This window comes from Rhinoraja longicauda, chromosome 6 (assembly GCF_053455715.1).
Source record: "Rhinoraja longicauda isolate Sanriku21f chromosome 6, sRhiLon1.1, whole genome shotgun sequence".
In the NCBI taxonomy this organism is placed as follows: Eukaryota; Metazoa; Chordata; class Chondrichthyes; order Rajiformes; family Arhynchobatidae; genus Rhinoraja; species Rhinoraja longicauda.
In genome coordinates, this window is record NC_135958.1 from 20,937,455 (window position 1) to 20,960,910 (window position 23,456).

At 41.7% G+C, this 23,456-nt stretch overlaps 1 protein-coding gene across 2 annotated transcripts in view; it reads right to left on the minus strand.

The window, feature by feature from the left end:
- dnaaf1 (dynein axonemal assembly factor 1) overlaps window positions 1–23,187 on the minus strand; it is a 37,712-nt gene extending 14,525 nt beyond the window's left edge. The window contains exons 1-12 of one of the 2 annotated variants that reach the window (XM_078401723.1): window positions 23,084–23,187; window positions 21,072–21,123; window positions 20,901–20,969; window positions 19,370–19,541; window positions 16,340–16,477; window positions 12,566–12,639; window positions 12,255–12,411; window positions 9,696–9,769; window positions 7,307–7,481; window positions 5,903–5,994; window positions 2,834–3,055; window positions 259–425 (exon numbers count right to left, since the gene is read on the minus strand). In XM_078401723.1, coding sequence (XP_078257849.1) covers window positions 259–425; window positions 2,834–3,055; window positions 5,903–5,994; window positions 7,307–7,481; window positions 9,696–9,769; window positions 12,255–12,411; window positions 12,566–12,639; window positions 16,340–16,477; window positions 19,370–19,541; window positions 20,901–20,943 — 1,314 coding nt within the window. In that variant the 5' untranslated portion in view covers window positions 20,944–20,969; window positions 21,072–21,123; window positions 23,084–23,187. Of the gene's footprint in view, window positions 1–258; window positions 426–2,833; window positions 3,056–5,902; window positions 5,995–7,306; window positions 7,482–9,695; window positions 9,770–12,254; window positions 12,412–12,565; window positions 12,640–16,339; window positions 16,478–19,369; window positions 19,542–20,900; window positions 20,970–21,071; window positions 21,155–23,083 lie in introns of both variants that reach the window. The other variant, XM_078401722.1, reaches the window with a different exon arrangement.
- Between the last annotated feature and the right edge of the window lie 269 nt (window positions 23,188–23,456).

Genomic DNA, 23,456 nt, shown 5'->3' on the forward strand with positions numbered 1-23,456 from the left:
TTCTATCAGTCTGAGCAAGGTTAAAATACAGGAGCCAGAGTGATTTTTTTAGTATTCCTTTCACATAAGAGAGACTACTGATTTATTTCACATCTTCCTATTGATGTGTTATATGAAGTGGAAATGTAAAAGTGTGTCCTCAATGGTGAAAAAAAAACTTCAGCCATACAGTTTAGATTTGAATTCCGGGCTACACGTTACATTTTAAATAAATTTGTTTTCATTTGTACATAGAAAATAGACAGGAAAGCCACTTACTAGGTTAGGCATCATCTCAAAGACAGTGATAATATTAGGGTCATCAAGCTTATTGTATGAAAGGTCAAGGACACTTAGGCTAGGGCACTGCTTCAGGTGTTCAACGTCCTGCACCTTACACAGCTGGTTGTGAGCCATCTGCAATGTATTGAGCACTGGCAGGCAAGCTTAAAGAAAAACAAAGTTAACATGGCCATAACATAGGACGTTACATTATAAATTTCGGTCAAATACATGTGAAAAGATGCAACATGATAGGACTATTTGATGCAAGGCTCTTTTATGGACCCATTCTCCACACTAAACCATTCTAAAATAGAAGGTACCATTTCACCACCAAGGCCAGAGAACAGACAAGCTGCCTGCTCTTTGCCTCCAATCTGTAATTTAAATGTATTGAAATGGCCCAAAGAATTAGGAGGTCGGGTGTCTGCAGCAGTAGAAAGAGGCAAAACAATTTGCCGAGTACGTTAAATGTTGGTGGAGCAAAGGGACGCATTAGAGGTGAAACAGAGGGAACAGTAGGCAATGGATAAGGTTCAGTTCAGTTTAGTTTATTGTCACGTGTACCAAGGTACAGTGAAAAGCTTTTGTTGCGTGCTAACCAGTCAGCAGAAAGACAATACATGATTACAATCGATCCATTTACAGTATATAGATACATGATAGAATAACATTTAGTGCAAGGTAAAGCCAGCAAAGTCCGATCAAGGATAGTCCGATCATCATCAAAGAGGTAGATAGTAGTTCAGCACTGCTCTCTGGTTGTGGTAGTAAGATTCAATGGACGAAAGTTCAAAAATAAATAAAGACGAGGCCATGAAAGAACTTAATTGAGGATGGGAAATTTACTATTTTAGAAAGACTTGGGGATTTTAAACTATTGTAGATTAGACCTTAGGGATGATGGCAATATGAGCTGCAGAGGCAGGCTCAGGTGGATGATGTTATTCCATGGAATGAAACTATCTTTATGTTATTGGGTTGGAATCATTATTCAGGGTTAAATAGAACGCTGAGGTTGTAAATACCTGATTCAGTCTGGTTTAAACGGATCGGTGGATCAGTGACCATAATATAAAGTTTGTGACAGGGCCCATAGTCCCTGCAATGCTTTACTGGAGTAAAGTGCAGTTCTCTGGAAGGCATTGTTTCACAACATTTAAAGTGTATCTGGATGAGGTCTTGAATCACCAAGACATAGAAGATTCGAGATTATGGACTGGTAAATGGGATTTATACAAATGGCAGTCATACAGCAAAGAAACTGGCCCTTCAGCCCACACAGTTCCCGCCAACCATCAACCAACCGCCCATTTATATTAATCCTACATTAATCCCATTTTTATTCCCTCCACATTTTCATCCTCACCCCCAGATTCTACCAATTAATTGAGCACTGCAACAATTTACAGCAGCCAATTAACCTACCAGCCTGCATAGTTTTGGAATGTTGGAAGGAACAGGAGCACTGCACAGTCACATGGACTTGTTTCTCTGTTGTATGATTTTATGGCTGTTAAATATGAAATCCAGTGCCATCAATGTAATGTGGAATCTGGCATATTTAGTGACCATGTCCACAAGGGCAAGGTGCATGTAAGATTGAAGAAGACAATTGGTTCAAGAATTGATCGAAGTACTGTAACAGTGCAGGGGTTGGTAACAAGCCATGGTTGGTCATTCTCTGGCTCCATCTGCAGAGATGAGAGAATATCTGGATGTCACATAGCTGAATTTGATTGGCGCTGCTTTGAAACCTTGATACTGCTAGTTCCAGTGACATTATGCATCTTGCACATGCCCAACCATCACCACCACAGACATGATTATCCCCTGCCAGTTTATCTCCTTTTCTCACCTTCCTTCTTATCACCTCTCACCTTGACAGTTTCCATCCCGCTGATCCCGCTATCCCAACATTTAAGAAACAGTTAGACAGCTCCATAGATAGAACAGGTTTGGAGGGATATGGATCAAACGTGGCCAGGAGGGGGCTAGTGTAGCTGGGACATGTTGGCCGGTGTGGGCCAGTTGGGCCGAAGAGCCTGTTTCCACACTGTATCACTCTGTGACTCTCAGGATAGAGGATTCTGGAAATTCAGTATTCTCTGTGAGAAAAACATTTCTAAGTATCTCGGTTATAAATGACCAGCCCATATGTGCACTCGTCTGAGACTCTCAATTCATGTAAACCCTGCATGCTCCTTCAAATTGGTTGTTTCAATATGATCACCCCTCAAGTTCCAAATCTCCTAGGAATACCAATGCAACCTGGCTACCCTCTTTTATTCGGACAATTATCGCATCCCAGGAATTAGCCTGGTAAACTGCTTTTGGACTGCCTCCAATGCTAAAATATAATTTCTCAGGTAAGGGTACCAAAACTGTGCACAATATTCCAGGTGTAGCCTCGCCAACATCTGAACAATTGGAACAAAACTTGCATTTTGTTCCCTGGCCATGGAGTGCCATTAAGTTCAATGGGTAATAAAAAATAAACATGTCAGTAAAGAGAAGAGAGCCAATAACTATATTGCAATCATGTCTTAAGTTTAAGAATAGTTCCACTCACAGAGGTTCACAATGGTCTTTATGTAATTGTTGCTGAGGTTCAATGAATCCAGTTTCTGAAGAGGTTCCAAGTTCTCTATTTTATGAATGAGGTTTTGATGTAGGAAGAGGCAGCGCAGCTCTGTCTGAGCTTCCAGGTTCCCTATTGTTGTCAGGCCATTACACTCCAGCCACAGGCATCTCAGCCCAGTGTATTCCTCCAGGTTCTCAATGCAGGAGAAACCTACATAAGGAAAAGCAGTAAGTGCTCATCAAATGCAAACACCTGATCTGAATGGCAACAAAGCCTTATATGCAGTATACTCACGTCTCTCCAAGTCAAGTCAAATTTTCAAGTCAAGTCAAATCAAGTCCAGCACCCGAACTTGGCATCCAACAGCTCACTATAACTAATTAATTCATTTAAACTGGAGAAAAATTTACCCCGCCACAAAATGAAATGAATATGTTCATTTTTCAGCTGAAAAACCTGCAGCTTCCAAACAATTGTAGCTTCCAAAAAGAAAATCAAATCCATAAAGTCATTAAATGAAGTGCTTTAATAATTTACAAACAAATAGGAAAATATAAAAATACCTGTGCTGGGCTGGTGAAATTTGCCTTGTGAACATAGCCTCAAGAATGCATTCCTTTTGCAAGTTTGCTGTTTTCAGCTGGTGCTTCCATTCAGTTATTGGAAAATAACATAATAACTATTTCATAAATGATATTTGTAATTGTGAACAATCTTTCCAACATGAAGGTTCCTATTATTGTTTTCTCTCACAAAGTTATATACCACAGAAAAAAACTCCAGCCCAATTTGTCCATGCCAACCAAAATGCCTATCTAACCTAGTGGCATTGGCCTGCTTTTGGCCGATATCCTTCTAAACCTTCTGTCCATGTACCCCTTCCACCTATGTGTGCTCCCAAAAGATGGACCCAAGATCTCAATGCCATTCTGAGTGCTCATTCTCCACACTGCACAGTCATGGGCCAGAGATTCTTAGGAGTTGGTGGAGGTGGAGCCATGCTTCAAGGAAGCTTTGAATAAATCCTTGCTGGTAGATTTTTCTCATAATGGAGCACTAAATACAGCATCTGTTTCTGGAATCTGGTATTGGTCATGTGAATGATGTGGCCTGTGAAGAGAAACAAGGCCTGCAGTTCATAGGACGTGGCTTGATAGAGGATGCTGATTTAGTTTGCCTATCTTTCCAGTGAATTTGGAGGATTTGGGAGTTCTGCTTTGGTGGTATTTTATCAGTCCTTAGAAATGTCTGCTGTATGAAGTTCCAGTTCCCAGAAGCAAACATGTGAACAGGGATTACTACTGCCTGATCAATTACGTGACAGGTTTTCAAATACCCCTTTTCCTCAGTTGACCCAGGCTATGATGGAACATTCAAGACAATGGTGAATCTCATCATCCATGTCTGTCTTCGGCCCGTAGTACCTTGCAAGATTAGGGAAGTGGTTCCATTTTCCTGGATCTCACCATGATCCTTTATTATCAGAAGGCAGTAAGTTAGGACAAGTGGTAGAGGAGCTGAATGTAAGCTCCATCCAATCATATGCTTCAGTGAATGAGTCCGCAATAACTTGCCACTTGGCACTGAGTCTGCACAAATGTATGCTCCCTCTGTAAACTGCAGCTCAATTCTGAGGTATCTTGATTCTGGAGTGTTCCCACCATAGATTGAACAGTTTGCACTTAGTGGTGCAGATTAATTCCACTTTGATGGGAATAAGAAGTGATGAACAATATTGCAGAACGAATATTGGTGTCCCAGTACTTGGTTACTGTGTAACCAAGTTACCTTTCTTATACTTAAATCCTTCTAGTTCATTGCAAGTAGCACAGAATCACATTTTGTCCATCCCCGCTGAGAGCCAGACCCAACACTGCTGGCTGGACAATTGCTACTGTTGCTCCTCTTCCATGACCAGTCCTGTCACAACAGTATCCAAAGAAGTATACCTGTTGTCGAAGGGAATGGCCCCAGGTGATCCTGCACATTCTGCCTTTCCTGTGGTCACCCATTTCCTGTAACTACCCCTGACTTCCAACGTCCTGCAGGAGGAGCATTGCACTATCCACCTGCCATTACCAGGACACCTAAAAGCTAGAAAGAATTACCCAGAAATACAGACAGCACCTTAACCTGCTATTACCTTTTTCTCAGCTCTCTCACTGATGCCTCTTGAGCCAAAGCGTCAGAACTGCACCTTCCCTCAGAGCATTTCACCTCTCTCCCAACATGGCCACTCTGCCAAATTCTCTCTGCGTTTTTATTCCCTACTATGTCTCTTCTGCAGCCAATGAAATGTGTTTTCCAAATGTCCCACCTTCACTTGAAACAAAGCCTTTTTTAAATCAAAATGCAACTTTCTCTCCACTCAATGATTTTTCAAGAATGTTTTCTCTCCTTTCAAAATGGCTGCTCCCCAACTCTCTGCTAGATTTTTGAAGAAACAATCTCCTAGTGTTCTGTACCCCTGCCTTTTATTGGTTACTGAGGCAATTGTTTTACACAAAGGGTGGTGGGTATATGGAACGAGCTGTCAGAGGAAGCAGTTGAGGCATTAAACTACATTTAAACAACATTTAGACATGTACAGATAGGAAAGGTTTAGAGGAATATGGGTCAAACGCTGGCAATTGGGACTAGCTTACATAATATATTTTATTCGACATGGACAAATTGGAAAGGTGCCTTTTTCCATACTGTATGAAGATAACTTTATGACTCAGCAGGTCATGCAGCGCCAGTACTTTATACTTATTGGAATTTATTTTATGGTAAACAGAAATTGCATTAAGAACTTAAGGGGTAGCACAGAGGCGTAGCAGTAGAGATGCTGCCTTGTAGTGCCAGAAACTCATGTTCGACCCTGAATTTCTGTTAGCTTCGATCTTCAATTAGATTACACATATTCCCAAATTCATGATTAGGATATTATATCAATAAAACAAGGGTAACACTGAAAACATTTTTGTGTCTGTCATCCTCAAGCCCAATGGAGACAATTCGCAAGTCAGATTTCAGCAGATAACCATGCATGGATTTAATGAAAATAATACTAACCTTTAAAGTGCAAATAGAGTATGTCGTTCAAGTATGGTGTCTGGTAGAGCTTCTGTTCCTTGCAGAGCCGCCTCAGGAACTCTTTTGTCATTCTACAGAGTTACGAACAAGTAAAGTTTCAGGTTCAGAGCGAGCCTTACTTCATGTTAAACAGGAAAAAGGGTAGAAGCAAATGTGCTTTAAAAAATAACTGTAGCCTGATCGGAAAGGAAAACAAGTATTATGTTATGCCACATTATGCTTTTTACATATTTTTTCCTGTCAATATTAGAATAACATTCAAAATTTCACTGCAGTAAGATTGTCAACCTCAATTACTACTGAACAATCAGGTCTTACTAATCTTCCTAGAGCTTTGAATCTCTGTCCCTAGATTTTTCCATTCTCCTTCAAAACTCTCCTTAAAACCTCCCACTTTCCGGTCATCTGCCCTCAAACTTCCTGATACAGAATGCTGGCCAATATGGCTTGATTTAAAAAAAAGAGAAATACAAAGAAATTGCAGCAATTTCTTGCACAAAAAAAACAAAGTGCTGGAGGAGCTCAAACAGCATCTGTGGAAGAAATGGACAGATGGTGTTTTGGTTCTGATTGGAGAGGGGGAAGAAAACTGGAAAAGAGAGGCGACAGTGGAGCAAAGCTTGGCAAGTAATAGGTGGATACAGATGGGGGAGGTTAATTGGCAGACGAGTGGAGTTAGTAACAAAGACACAAGATGAAAAGTAGACAAAGGGGTGTCAGATAAGGAAAGAAAAGAAAGAGTAAAATGGAAAGTTGGAGGATGGGATATGGTTGGAAGGGGACAGGGAGAGGAAAGAGGGGGTATAAAGGAAAATATGGGAATTGGGATGTGAGAAAAATAAATCAAGCCATGATCAAATGGCGGAGTAAACTCGATGGGCCGAATGCCTAATTCTACTCCTATGTATTATGGGAGATGAGTATACAGAGGAGGGGAAAGGAGCCTGGTGACTGGGATTTGATAATGCCAGTGTAAACTCTGTTGAAGTGTTTTATTGACCTAAACCCAGAATACAAATACAAATTGTAGCTTGTGGAACTTCTGCCTCAATTCCAGCAACCCGGGTTCTGTCCTGACCTCAGGTGCTGTCTGTGTAGAGTGTGCATATTCTCCCTTTGACTGCATTGGTTTCCCCTGGGTGCTCCAATTTCTTTGCACTTCCCAAATCTGCCAGGTTGGAAGGTCAACCGAACACAATGAATATAGGTAGAGTCCATAATATAGGTAGGGTCTGGGGGTGGGGGAGGAGGAGTGCTGATAATGTGGAGTGATTAGGTTTCAGGGAAAATTTGTGGGAGAATGGAATTGACCTGTGAGTTTGCATAGAGCTGATGGATTTAATAATAATTTGATAATCAGGACATTACTGAACAGGTTCCAACCTTGGGCCGAAGTCTTTCTTGGCTTTCTCTTGACGTTTTGTTGACTTGAGGTCATTTGTCCCCATGCTCTTAGTCCATTCCTGCTCAGACAGCTGCACGCTTCTGCATTTTTGCTCACTCCTCACTTGATTGATCGATTGATTTCTTTCTTCACCATAAGTGAACTGTTCATTGGCTAGAAACACAATAACAACAAAGTTTACTAAAAGCTGGACATCATGCATTGTTTTATCTCATGTTTTGGTGGCCAAATAAATAGGGATAGGCAGTTTGTAGCGAATGATCAATATCAGGATATTACTGTGGAGCATATGAAGTGTGTTGAGATACACTGAGTGGTGGATGGGATATATCAAACAATCTGAGAATGGTGTGAAAATGCTTTAAACCATTACTGAGAAGTATTACTGAGAAATATGGAGTCTATCACAAAGTGTTGCAATATATCCCACAAGGCATATTGCAAAGTAATATTGGGAATGCCATGGGATATTTCATAGATTGAGCCGGTAGAGTGAAAGGGATATTTGACTGAATGGTGTATTGAGTATGGAAATATTCCGAATTTTGTGAATAATGGGCATTATAGACTAATATTGTGAGGAAAATTGAACATGATGGAATATTTTTTATGAGAGATAGCTGCATATAATGAACTGAACTATGAAAAAAGCAACTTTTATCTTTATTTATTCACTTTGAAGGTGTTGCTGGCAAATCCAACATTTATTCCCTATCCCTGTTGGTGATCATAGACCACGAGCCGAACATCGAAAATCGTGTCTAGATTTTAACTTATGTGACCTATCTCTGGTATCTACTTGAAATTTGGCACAGATTTAGATTAAAAAAATAATTGAGAAGGAATTCATAACTCGTCAGAGCAAAATGTTGCACCCTAATTAATTAAGCTAATTAGAAAAAGTCACAGCACTCCAGTCCGAGCTCCATCGACGCAGGCTCCGTCAGCCACGGGATCCGTCGACCCAGGCTCCCGCCACGGGCTCCGTCGACCCAGGCTCCAGCCATGGGCCCCGTCGACCCAGGCTCCAGGCACGGGCCCCGTCGATCCAGGCTCCATCAGCCGCGGGCACTGTCAATCCACGAGACCCCACTCTGGCCTGTTCCGGTCCCAGCTTCTCCGCGGCTCCTGGGTCAACGGAGCCCGCGGCTGGAGCCTGGCCCGGGTCAATGGAGCCCGCGGCTGATGGAGCCTGGGTCGATGGAGCCCGCGGCTGATGGAGCCTGGGTCAATGGAGCCCGCGGCTGACGGAGCCTGGGTCGACGGAGCCCGTGGCTGGAGCTGGGTCCACGGAGCCCGCGGCTGACGGAGCCACGGGCTCCATCGACCCAGGCTCCGTCACCCGCGAACTCTGTCGATCCATGAGACACCGCTCTGTCCTGCTCTGGTCCCGGCTTCTCCGCGCCTGAAACAAAGCGCGTGATTGGTCAATTGGCGTCCGAATCAATGACAAATGTGCTTTGACTGGACAATTACTACTCAGAAAATTGACAAGATTTTGGAGGTTTTTTCCATATTTTAACAATATGTGCAGGTTTTATTCTCGACGAGTTTCAGATATAATTTCTATAATATTTTTACGCAATATGTTATAAATACAGGTAGATATGGGATGTGGATCACGACATGAAACAAAAATTCCATGGCCCATGGTCTATCAATGTTTTGAACCGTTCCAATTCTTTTTAGGTTTAGGATTATTATTGCTCCATGTACCGAGGTACAGTGTAAAGCTTTGTTTGCATGCTGTCCAATCAGATCAATTTTTCTGGTAAGTTGGCATTTTCAGTGTTATTAAGGACGGAGTTGCAGGACTTAGACCCAGCAAAGAAGTGGCAGGCAGAATTTGTAAAAAGACTTGGTTACATAGAACAGAGAGTATAGAATAATGCAGCACAGGAGCAGACCCTTCAAACTATTATATTTGTGGCGAACATTCTGCCAAATTAAAGTAATCCCACCTGCCTGCTCATGATCCCGGTTACTTTATTTCCTGCATGTTCATGGCTTGTCTGAATGCCTCATAAACGTCAGTATCATAGCTGCTTGCACCACAACCCCTCCCTCTCAGCAGCGCACTCCAGGCACTAACCATTAACTGTGTAAAAGTCGTCACTTAAATCTGCTTCAACGTATGTTTTTCAGTATTTGACATTTTGACCCTGGGAGAAAGGTTTTGACTATTGATCCTAATTTAATGATGCTGCAGCAATGAGCAATGTTTTCTTCATATGAGAACCACCACATTGATATACAAGGACAGAAAGATGATGTGATGGGAAGACACTTGCACTGTCCACAAATTCTGCCACCATTTAATGTCCGAGATGTGGCCATCAATTCAAAAGCTCCCCATGTCCTACTCACCATGATTGTCCATAGTTTCTGCTTGGACTTTTCCATCTTCTAAAACGGATGAGGCAAATAGTGAAATAACTGAACTGTAGATGGAACAGTAATATAAAGGAATGTTAGAATATATAGTAGTACAGCATCGTACTTCACCAATTGCTGAAGGTGCAACATGAGATTCAAAAAATTGTTATCAGTAAAATGGACGCACAAGGAACTGCAAATGCTGGAATGTTGTGTAGAACCGTGAAGCACTAAAGTAACCTGGTGGGTCAGGCAGCATCTCTCGATGACAAGAAACATATAAGCCACAAACAGCAATGGGCTCAGCACCAATCCCCAAGGCACACCAGTAGTCACAGGCCTCCAGTCTAAAAAACAACCTTTCACCATCAGCCTCTGCTTCGTTCCATGAACCTACTTCTTTATCCAGTCGGCTAGCTCTCCTTGGATCCCATGCAAACGAACCTTCCAGAGCAACCTACCACACAAAACCTTATCAGATATCTTGCTGAAGTCCATATAGACAATGTTTATGGCTTTCCCTTTGTCTACTTATTTGGTTACTTCTTCAAAAACTTTAATCAGGCACAATCTCCCCACATACAAAACCACGTTGATTACCACAAAACTCCTGTCCATCCAAATGCATATCTTATCCTTCAGAATTATCTTCAGTAACTTGCCTGCCACAGTTGAAAGGCTCGCCAGTCTATAGTGCCTAGGCTTTTCCTTGTAGCTTTTCATAAAATGAGGCACTACATTAGCACTACACTGGTCTTCTGGCACCTCCGCTGTGTCTAGTGATTCATATATATCAGCCAGGGCATGTGCAATTCTTCTCTAGTTTCCTACAGTGTTTTTAGATATATATGATCAGGCCTGGGAGATTTAACTGCCTCCATACACCTTAGGACGTCAGCACCTCCTCGACCATAATACAGACTTTCCTCAAGATATCTCCTTTAACTGTCCCAAATTCTCCTGTCTTCATGTCTTTCACCCTGGTAGAAAGCAGAGGAGAAATACTCATTGAGGACCTTACCATCTCTTGCGGCTACACACTGCTTTGTTTTTGAATCATAATCATAATCATACTTTATTAGCCAAGTATGTTTTGAAACATACGAGCAATTTCATTTGCCATGCAGTCATACCAATAAAAACCAACATAACACACTAAATACATTTTAATATGAACATCCACCACAGTGACTCCTCCGCTTTCCTCACTGTGATGGAAGGCGATAAAAGTTCCGCAAAAATGTATTCTCAGCCTCCTACTATACTCCTAGACACTCTTGACTTTGCAGCCAAATAGCAATCCAACTCAATTTACAAGTTCGCAGACAACACCTCCATAGTGGGCCGGATGACGAGAGGGAATACAGGAAGGAGATTGAGAACCTGATGCCAAGACAACAACCACTCCCTTAATGTCAGCAAGACAAAGGAGATTGTGATCAACTTCAGGAAGTGAAGCAGTACACACACCCTGCTATATATTGATGGTTGAAAGTTTCAAGTTCTGAGGAATAAATTTAATCAGCAATTTGTCCTGCACCAGCCACATTGAAGCTATGGCCAAGAAAGCACACCAATGCCTCTTTGTTCTATCTGGAACATCTGACAATAAAATACTTTTAACTCTTGACCCTGTGGGTTTTCCTCGGATGCTCCGGTTTCCACTCATACTCCAAAGACGTACAGGTTTGTAGGTTACTTGGTTTCTGTAAATTGTAGATTATCCATAGTGTGTAGGATAGTGTGTATGGGCTAATCATTGGTTGGCGTGGACTCGGTGTACTGAAGGGCCTATTTCCACACTGCATCTTGTCTAAAATCTAAAGTGTATAAAATGATGAGGGGAATAGATAGGATGAATGCAGTGTCTTTAATCCAGAGTGGGGGAAATCAAGAACCAAAGGGCAAAAATTTAAAGTGAAAGAGGAAAGATTTAATAGGAATCTGAGAGGCAACTTTATCACTCAGAAGATAGTGGGCATATGGAATGAGATGCCAAAGGAGGCAGTTGAAGCAGGTTCTAAAACAGCATTTAAAAGACATTCGGACAAGTAGACAATAGACAATAGGTGCAGGAGGAGGCCATTCGGCCCTTCGAGCCAGCACCGCCATTCAATGTGATCATGGCTGATCATTCTCAATCAGTACCCCGTTCCTGCCTTCTCCCCATACCCTCTGACTCCACTATCCTTAAGAGCTCTATCTAGAGCAACATGGGTTGAAATAGTTGAGAGGGATATGGTCCATTTGTAGGTACATGGAACCTGCTTATATGGTCTTGCATTTTGGTCGGCATGGATTGTTTCTGAAGGGCATGTTTCTGTGCTCTATGTCTCCATAACCACGAGAGAAATAATGGAAAGTTATGTAAACAAATCGGTTCAGAAGCCTGAGGAAATACAATGAGTACCCACCTTTTAAATGTCTTACTTTCTCTGAAAGTATGGATCTGAAGACTTAAGAGCATCTGACTGAATCATCCCTTCCAGCAAAAGGTCCTATTGGAACCTTGGGAACAATAATTCAGGCTCAACAGGACAAGGTCCTCACCTGGACTGTATGTCCTTTGTAGCATTTTCTTGGTGTTTTATGGGATCAAGTTTTGTTCTTTTCATTAACTTAGCTCCTTCATGATCAGATTGCAAATTGCATTCTCCTTGACTTCTTGCAGGTTCTCTTCCTTCGTCACACGAGAATTGCACTGTATCTGAAAATATATTTGGAAATGGTGTACAAAATGTTGCACTTCATTTCGATGCTCTCTGCCCCATTTAAAAATGGGGGTTTTATCCAAATACAAGATGTTGGGCAGTGGTGTTCTGAGTGAACAGCAATTCAAAATGCTACCAGGTCTTACTCACCTTGGTATTCTGCAGTTTCTATTTGTGGGCTCCCATTTCCCAATGCTATCAAGGTGGTTTGTGGAACAACTGAGCTGTGATTTAAACAGACCAAAGGGAATATTAAAACATTTTAATTAAAGAATGTGAAAACAGAATATGATGGAAACACTCAGCCGGTATGGCAGCTTCTGTGGAAAGAGAAACATCATTAATATTTTGGGTCAAAGGCCTTTAATCAGAACAGAGAAAATTTTAAAAAACAGATTAATTTTAAATTGCAGAGATGATGTAGGGAAGGATATTGACTACAAAAGAGAACATCTTGATTGGGTGAGGCCAGGATTGCCATGGGGATGAGTTGTAGTGGTTCTCTCGTCACCTGGGTTAAGTGGAGCTAACACAGTACGATAAAGAAGTGTTAAGTACTACAAAATACAGGACTATGGTGCATGTTCAGCACATCAGGGTGCTCATTGGAGACAGAAAAATGAGCCAACATCACAGACGTATGACTTACAGCAGAAATGACCTATTCTAATGTAGAAAGTGAGTTAGCTGTGCATTATTGCTGCTTCATGCATATACGGAACTCAAAACTTTCTTCCTATCTGCTGCCAATTTCCATCCAGCTCACTGGATGGAAATCAGTCCATTTCTGCCTCAGCCCTACAAAATCTGGATTGCTCCATTTCCATCTCAGGGGGAAGGTTTACTGTAAATATCCATTACGGGCATATAGATTCGCATAGCTATCCAGAACATCTTTCCCCCACCCAGCCTCCTCTATCCACTGTCCAGTTCCTACATCTGTCATATTTGCTTTGATGATCAGACTTTCCACAAAGGTGCTTCTGTCCTCCTTCTTCCTCAACCTTGGCATGTCCACTATGGTGAGGGAAGAAGACATTTCAGAGGCTGTGTGGAAAATCTGCTCTCACCCTCATCTGAACAGAGCAAGGATAGAGTTCCCCGATCCTCATACTGCATCCCACAGCCTCCACATTTATTGCTTTTGTTCCCCCACTTGCTCCAACTAGACTCCATCACCAAACCTCTTGCATCACCAACAAACTCATAATGCTTTCCCATACAACTAACTTTTCACCTCTTCTTTTTCCACCCTCTGGGGACCCCCTTTCCAGACAAGTGCCACTTCTTCCAATGTACAGCATTTGGAGTTCAATGTGATCTCCTCTATACAGGAGAAATCAGATGCAAATTCGGTGATCATTTTGCAAAGCACTTGTCTGGAAAGAGCGTTTGTTCAGTCCAATTTGATACTGAGTTTCCTGTGAAACCCTACTTTAGTTTTTCATCCCACTTCCACTCTGATCCATCTTTCTGTGGTTATGAGGCCTAACACAGTTTAAGAAATTGCAGCACATCTTCCATTCTAAATATAAACAGCCTTTCAGACTTGATATACCAATATACAACTTCTGACAACTCACTTTCTTTCTGTATTATAACTGTCCATTTCTGCTACAAGTTTCCGTTTTTTTGTTTTAGAGATACAATCTGGAAACAGGCCCTTCAGCCGGCTGAGACTGTGCTGACCAATCATCACACATGCACTAGTTCTATCCAAAGCACTGGGGAAATTTTACAGAATCCAAATTACCTACAAACCTGCATGCAAGGATGTGGGAGGAAACCGAAGCACCTGGAAAAAATCCACGCGGTCACAGAGGGAACGTACAAACTCCATACAGATGGCACCCATAGTCAGGATCAAACCTGGGTCTCTGGCCCTGTAATCCTGCAAACACTACTGCTGTTCCAGTGTGCTGCCCAAGTCATCCACCTGTGGTATTGGCTCATTTTTCTGTTTCCATTTGCGCCATCTGCCCTGCAGTCGAACATTTCGTTGCTTGTGTTATTACTGTCGAATTGGGCCCATCGCCTGCATGATTTCCACAGTTTGTCCCCATGGCAACCCTACCCCACTCAATCGTAGATTTCTTCCCCACCTTGACAACATAACTTTTGTTTGCTCACTTTTCTGGCAATTGATTTCAGTCTGAAACATTAATCTATTTCTCGTTCAACAGATGTCGCGTAACCTGCTGAACCTTCCCAGCATTTGATGTTTAAAAGTCTGACTTCCAGCATCTGCATTTTTAAATTTTCATTTGTAGCCTCCAGACAAGAATTCCAATAATTTCCTCATGATTCTCTCCAAAGCCACCATATTTCAGATGTGACGTGCCAAGACATGATCATTCATTACTGCTGTATTTACTAACCTGCATCAACTGCTGCTTAGCAATGATTGTTTTCAAGCTGACATTCATGGTTTCAAATCATTCCATGTCTCTCCTTTTCTTTCTCTGTAAGATCCTCTAACCCTCCAAAGTATTTCTGCTCCTTCAATTGAGAATCCCAGATTTTGACTGTTCCCATTTGGCCATGTTTGCAGCTAACAAGACCAACTTTGAGTTTCCATCCCTGACTATCTGACTATCTTTCTACTTTTCCATCCTCTTCAAGAAGGTCTTTGACCAACTACTCAGTCGTTTGCCCAAACACAGCATTATGTAAATTTGGTTTGAAAAGCTTGTGTAAAGTGTCTTCAGATGTTTTATTGCTCTAAAGTCACGTAGAAATATATATTTTTGTTATTGATGGTAGAGTCAACAGTGCCATTTCTCCTTACAGGACTGGTAACCAGCTGAGCAGAAGTGTGATACAGAGTGATTGAATGAAACACTCCTCCATTCATCATTTGCATCTCAATTGAAAATACTGCATGCATAGTTTTTCTCAATTCTTTTTCTGGATCTGGGCATTGTCAGCAATGCCAACATTTATTTTCCATCACTAATTGCCCTTGAGAAGGTGATGGTGAGCCACTTTCTTAAACAGCTGCAGTCCTCACAAAGCTACTCCTACACTGCTTATGGGCACGAATTTCATGGCTTGGAACCAAAGATGAAAGGACAACTATGTATATCCATGACAGGATAGTATGCAACTTGAAAGAGAACCTGAGGTGATGGTGTTCCCATGATTCCCTTGTCCTTCTTAATGGTGAAGGTTAGGAGTTTGGGAGTCTGGTCGTAGGAGCTCAGGCCAGTGCCCACGGTATAATTTATAGCCAATAAATAAGCCTCAGAGAAATAAAGCTTAGGGTAATTGATGGTCTTTCAGTAAAGCAGGCTGTTTTGTTCTGGAAGGCGTTGTGCTACTTGAGCGTTTCTGGTACAGTACTCATCTAGGCAGGTGGAGAGCATTCCATTACTCTCACTTTCCACTGTGGTAGGAAGGCCTTGGATGTCAGGAGGGGAGTTACTCTGCAAAGTACCCAACCTCTGGGTGTTCCGAAAGTGGTTTTGTAGTTGGATTTCCGATTAGTGGTGACACACATGGTGGAGAATGCAGCAATGAAAATGCTATTCAATGACAAGAATTGGAGATTTGACGTTCTTGTTGAAGATGGACATTTTCTGGCACTTCTGTGGTGCGAATATTACTTGCTGCTTATTTGCGTATGCCCGAACATTGTCAAAATCTCGCATCATGTGACCATTATCTGTTTCACTTGCTGGGGTGACAATGGTAACTTCCACTATGCATATCATCCCTCACTCCACCCTCCTTGCATTACAAGTAAAATTTCAAATAAGGTTTTCAATAGATGCAATAATTAAATAAAGTGTGATGATTTGCAAGGCATTAGTGAAAATACAGAGAAATGCAATCAAATGAATATTTTCATGCCTGATGTTATTGGATTGCAGTTTACAAGATACCAATTGAACCACAGAAACAATAACAGGACAAGTTTCTCACCTTTGCCCCAAGTCCTCAGCATCCTCTTTATGTTCTGTTGAATTGAATTCATTTATCTCCCTGCACTTACACCTTTCCAGCTCAGAGAGATGGTCACCTTTGCATTTTTCATCACTTCTCATCAGATCGGTCGCTTTGCTGAATGGAAAGTGTGCATTGTTTTAACAGCAAAGGTTACAAAAAGATTACCTTCATCCATTTACTCTATTTTACATAATCCATGTTCCGATGGACAAACAAAGACGGCTGTGCAATTTTTATGGAAAGACTTAAGTCAATTTTCTGAGGCATCTGAGGTGTGTCAGATTAAACAGAAGGGTGAATAAGATGAATCAGACAATAATTGAGAATAGTATAAGAAATTTGTGTTGCTGTGACGTTTGGGATTCATCAAGAATTTTTCCTGCAAAAGGTGCATGGTTTATTAGAGGTATATGTATTGTATCAGCAAGTTTTTCTGAGAGAATATGGGGAGTACATCGCAAATTTTTTCCAAGGATAATGATAAGTATTTTTTAAACAAAACTTTTGAAAAGATCCTGCATGGTACGGTGGTGGAGGCCAAGGCATAAAGGTATATGTGTGAGCTGGATAATTGGTTCCAAAATTGGCTTGGTGATAGGAGGCAAAGTGTCCTAGTGAATGGATATGTTTCTGATTCAAAGTTTGTAATAAGTAGCGTCCCCAAGTGATCAATACCGGGAACTTTGATGTTTATCATATATATTCATAGACAATAGACAATAGACAATAGGTGCAGGAGTAGGCCATTCGGCCCTTCGAGCCAGCACCACCATTCAATGTGATCCTGGCTGATCATTCTCAATCAGTACCCCGTTCCTGCCTTCTCCCAATACCCTCTGACTCCGCTATTCTTAAGAGCTCTATCTAGCTCTTCTTGAATGCATTCAGAGAATTGGCCTCCACTGGCTTCTGAGGCAGAGAATTCCACAGATTCACAACTCTCTGACTGAAAAAGGTTTTCCTCATCTCCGTTCTAAATGGCCTACCCCTTTTTCTTAAACTGTGGCCATAACAAATGGTATGTGAATGTAGGAGATACAAAGAACACACATGCAAGTTTACAAAAAAACCTTGCCAAAAATTCCAGCAAAGTGCTGGAGTAACTCAGTAGGCCAGGATGATAAGGATAGGTGATGTTTCAGATCGGGATCTAACAGGACCTTGTCAAATGCCTTGATTAAAGAAGTCTGAAGAAGGGTACTGACCTGAAAAGGACCTATCCAGGTCCGTCAGAGATACTGATGAGCCGCTGGAGTACCTCCAGCACTTTGTGAATGTAGGAGGTATGAGTAGTACCTTGGAAATAATGATAACTATTTCATGGGTTTTACGATAGTTATGAATAAGGATGTTTGGACTTTGGGGGAAAGTAGTAATTGGGGGGAAAGCATATGACATGAGACTTGTGGGAGTGGTTAAAAATCACAATGTAATTTAAAGGCATTTAACAGCCCAAATTAACTTCAGCCTCCCAGACAGACTTTATCCACTGCCTTCCATCGCATCAGGTCCACAGCAGACCTGTCCATGGTCCTACATGCATCTCTGGAACATCTAGATAACTAAGACACCAACATCAGACTCATACGTTCATAAGTCATAGGAGCAGAATTAGGCCATTCAGCCCATCGAGTCTACACCATTCAATCATTCCCTCTCAAATTCATTCTTCTGCCTTATCGCCTTATCCTTTGACACCCTTACTAATGAAGAAGCTGTCAATTTCTGCCTTAAAAATGTCAATGAATTCCATAAATTCACCACCCTCTGGCTAACGGAATTCCTCCTCATCTCCTTTCTAAATGCACATCCTCTTCTTCTGCGGCTGTGCCCTCTAGTCCTAGACTTTCTCACTAATGGAAACACTTGTCCACGTCCACTCTGTCCAGACCTTTCATTATTTGGTAAATTTCAACGAGGTCCCCTCCCATCATTCTAAACTACAGCAAGTACACGCCTAGACCTGTCAAACGCTCAGCATATATTAACCCAATCATCCCCGGGATCATTCTTGTAAACTTCCTCTCGACCCTCTCCAACACCAGTACATCCATCCTCAGATATGGGGTCTAAAACTACTCACAATGTTCCAAATGAGGTCCGACCAGTGCCTTATGAAGCCTCAGCATTACATCACTGCTTTTATATTCAAGTCCACTTAAAATGAATGCTAACATTGCATTTGCCTTCCTTACTACCAATTCAATTTGCAGATCAATGTTTTGGAAATCCTGCACCAGATCTCCCAAGTCTCTTTGCACCACCTATTTCTGAATCCTCCCCCCCTTTGGAAAATAATCTATGCCTTTATTGCTTCTACCAAAGTACATGACTGCATACTTTTCGATACTACATTCCATCTGCAACTTCTCTGTCCACTTTCACAACCTGACCAAGTACTTCTAGACACCCTGCGAGCCCTACACTACCTGTCCCTCTACCTGTTAGAGGGCTATACCCTCTAACAGTTGATATTTCCACGCTGGGGGAAATGTTCTGAATGTCCACCCTATCTGTGCCTCTCTTTTTTTTTCTTTTAGCTAATACCATCTAATCCAGGCAACACTCTGGTAAACCTCTTCTGCACCCTCTCCAAAATCCCCATATCGTTCCTGTAATGGGGCAACCAGAACTGGAATATTCCAAATGCAGCCTATTGGAAGTTTTATAAGGCTGCAACCTGTCTTCTTGATTCTTAACTCTTTACTACAACCAATGAAGACATCTCTGTCTACATGACTTCCTTTCTCAATTTCTTGGTGCTTCTTTATTTATTTCTTGGTTCTGCTTTGTTGTTAACTCTGTCCTCTCAGTGAGTATTTCCAACAATTATTGCTTTAAATTCAAATTTCTATAGTTTCTTTGACTTTTGAAAAAGAGTTTGCACCATTTAACTTTTCTTGTTGAAAATATATGACTGATGAGTTGGCAATACTTACTGGGTTACTTGTAGTAAAGAACACCAATGGGAATAATAACTCAGTTTGAACAGGACAAGATCCTCACCTGGACCCCATGTCCTTCATGGCATTTTCCTGGTCCTTTGTGCATTTGATTTCACTTATTGCCTTAATGTTCACTTCTCCTTGATCAAACAGATGGTCACCTTCCAGCAGGTTGCATTTTCCATCACTTCTCACAGCTTCACTTCCCTCCCCACAAAAGGGTTGTTCCACAGCTGTAAATACATTAAGTAAAAGTGTACAGAGGGTTGGAATTCATGTAATTTCTTTCTGATTTGAAATACTTGCTCAAATAAAGATGGGTGGCAGTGGTGTGCAATATCAGCCTTTCACTGAATGATATCTCTAGGATGTATCTCTATTACAGAGAGGTGGGACAAGATGTATTTTGCCCCATATTCCTAGCATACCTCATCAGCTCTAAGCCCAATCAAAATTCAAGTGATAATGCTGATGACGATTTGTGTTTCAGCTCCAGTCATGTCTCCTGCCAAGTTATTCCACTACATCTGTTGGCAACTATCCTTAAATCTGGAATATTGCCAGATGCATTTGTTCTCTTGTAAGCAAGACAACTCCAAACCAATCAATCATTCTCCTCAGTCAGCAATCATTGGCAAAACAAAATATGTTGAAATACAGTATGCATTACTCAGTCAATTATGTAACCCCCCCCTCATGGTCTCCTTCTACACTTTACATTACTTCAAGAAAGCAGCTAGCTTAATCAAGGGTAACATACACACCCCGCTCATCCCCTCTTCTCCTCTCTCCCGCTGGACAGACAATACAAGAACTTGCAACTCTAAATTCAGGAATGCTTCTTTCCCGCTGTTACCAGACTGTCACATGGGCCCCATAAGCTAATGGATGTCTCATAGGCTAAGAAAAGACTCCCAATCTACCGCATTGCAGTCCTTGCACTACTTTCTGATGTGCACTTTTTCGCCACTCGTAAGACTATATTCTGCGTCTGTAAAACAATATTCCGCAACAAGATTACCGGAGCCGCAGAGATTTTTTCAGCTTTGTTGTAACATATACAAATGTGTTGAAATGAGGATGGGGAAAGAGAACGAGACTGCCCTTGATATCAAGGCAGCAGTTCCCCGATAATGGCATCAATAAGCAGCAAAATTAATGCTAACAGAAATCTACACACATTTACACATGTATACACATGTATACCCCAAGAAGGGTCTCGACCCGAAAAGTCACACATTCCTTCTCTCCAGAGATGCTGCCTGTCCCGCTAAGTTACTCCAGCTTTTTATGTCGAAACACAGGATATGTTTGCCTGAACCAAAGTTACAACCAAACTTAATTCTGTTCCCAGCTTACTTACGATCTGGTGTTAATTGAGGAGTTTCCCTTCAAAATAGTAAGTGATAGCAGGCAGGTAATTATTTTAAATGTTCAAATGAGCAAATATGATAAATATTATGGAATTTATAGATGAAGGCCACTGGTGAGATATTATTAGACTGAAGAAAGACTAGGTTCACTTTTCTTCTCTCTTAAATGAAAAATTAGACATCAGCATCATTTCAAAGACCTACTCACAGCATACTCACCCAGGTGGTTCCCAGCTTCTATTTCCATACAGTCATCTCCCATTCCTGACAAGATAAATGATCTGCAATCTAAACAACAAAATTATACATTTATTTATTCATGGGATATGGGCGTCACAAGTATTGCGAATTTTTGTAGTCCCCAATTGCTCCTGAACTGAGGAAGCTTACCACGTTGCTGTGAAGAAGTTACCACGTTGCTGTGTCCAGAGTCACACAAAGGCTAGACCAGATAAGTAAGAGAGATATCGTCCCTAAGTGAATCAGAGAGTATTTTAAACAAATTTAATAATTCATCGCAATAAGTGCTAATAAAAATAGGAATAGCTGAAGGTGCTGAGCAGGTTGGGTAGAATCTGTAGAAACAGAAATGCAGTTAATGCTTCAGGTTGTTGACCTTCCATCAGAACTCAATCAGAACACTCCCATATTTGTAGATGGAAGTCTAAGAATACTTTAATTATGAATCATTACATTTTAAATCCAAATCAGTAGTGTACCTTCTTTCACTGAAAAAATGAAATATTAAATATTTTTTCGGTCCCTATAAAACACCTAATTCTAATCATAACTATTGGCATGTATCTGTTTCAAATATATTGTGTATGTTTTTTTTTCTTCTTGGTCAGTTCTTCATGTTGAACAATTACTTTCTTTCACATTGAATTCTGAGCTAACTGATTCTACAGTGGGGCAGGCTGTTTGTGAGGTGGTGTGCTCCTTCCACTGTTTACACATGGGTTTCTGGAGTTCTCCCAATGCATGAATTCAAGAGTTCCCAATTCCATCCCGAATGTTCTTTCTCCACTTTGAGCAATCAAAGGTCAGTGATTCCCAGGAATCAGTGGTCCTGTTGTATTCATGGACATGGGTGTCACAGACATTGCCAATTGTACCAAACGATTGCTAAAGGACCATTAGGCGGGTGAACCATGGTAATGCCTACAGCACCTTCCGCTAAGCTGTAGGAGGCACGCCGGGACACATAGATGGCCGGGCGAGGAAAGGAGAGGGATGTCGGTTCACAGGAACTGCTGCCGTACATCGAGCGTACAGGCTGACCGGACTTTAACCTTTAATAATGGTGCCAAAAATGGCATCGCCCGCATGTGTAATATATGCAAAAATAATTTCACTGTGCAATCGCATATGTGACAAATAAAACACTATTGACTATATTTTTCCAAGGAAACTGCGAGAGCATCCTTGAATATTTTTCCCCCCAGCTGTAACAAAGGTCAGAAGATTGTATTTGTGGAATATATGACACACTATGTCCTATGCATCAGAGGCAATGGAAGGCCTCACTGTTTGGTATTTGGCTTAGGATGAGGCACTAACAATGGTTTACCTATCCTGCCTATGGATCTATGGTTATCCTACAGTCATACAGCATTTGGTCTTTTGGCCCACTAAGCCTATTAATTGCATCTTCCAGTATTTGGCCCATAATGTATGTCTGGGCAACTCAAGTGCTCATCTAGCCACTTCTTAAATGCAGTCAGCAAATCTGCTTCCACTATTCTTTCAGTCAGTGTGTTCCAGATACACACCACTGTCCGGGTGTAAAGGGTTCCCTTCAGATTTCCTTTAAATCTCTTACCCCCTTACCCTAAATCTGTTCTTTAATTTTATCTACCTCAATAGTCTCCCTCTGTTTCCTCTATTTATTTAGCTGATATACCTCAATTTTGTCCATGCTGAACCTCCCTCCTCATAACTGAAACGGTCCATCCCAGGCAACATCCCAGCAAATCTCTCTGCACCCTCTCCAGCGTTATCATATTCTAACTATAGCTGGGACCAATATTAAATAAAGTTGGAGCAGAGCCTATATATTCTTCTATTCACTTCCCCAATTAATGAAGACCTGTCTTCTTCACCGTGATATCTTCCTGCCGCCAAGCCCAAGATTCCTCTGTTCATCGATACTCTTGGGGACCACTCATGGTGTACGTCCCGTCGCCAACACTTATTTTCTTTCACGGACAAACCACCGAACAAGACTGAAGAATGGACTCGACCTGAAACGTCACCTATTTCTCTTCTGCAGAGATGCTGCCTGACCCGCTGAGTTACCAGCTTTTTGTGTCTATCTTCGGTGTAAACCAACATCTGCAGCTCCTTCCTACACACAAGACTAAAAGAAACCCGCACCAGCAGCCCCGCGATCCTGTGCAAACCTGCGGGGTAACACGACAAGACCCCAGGCCCGGGGGTTGGCACGTCAGGCGAGCGGTCCCCAAACAGTTACCTCCGCTGTCCTGTGCCCGCCGTTACCAGGGCAACGCAGCCCGCAACAACCCACAATTCTCAGCGGCACGGACCTCGCGAGGTTCCAGCGAAGCATGCGCAATGCGATTCTCCAAGAGGCCCAGGATAAGTCATTTTCATGAAACTTGTTGCTGCAATGTTTGTGTTTGGCCTGAACAGATATTCAAGTAATATAAGAAAATAACTGCAGATGCTGGTACGAATCGAAGGTATTTATTCACAAAATGCTGGAGTAACTCAGCAGGTCAGGCAGCATCTCAGGAGAGAAGGAATGGGTGACGT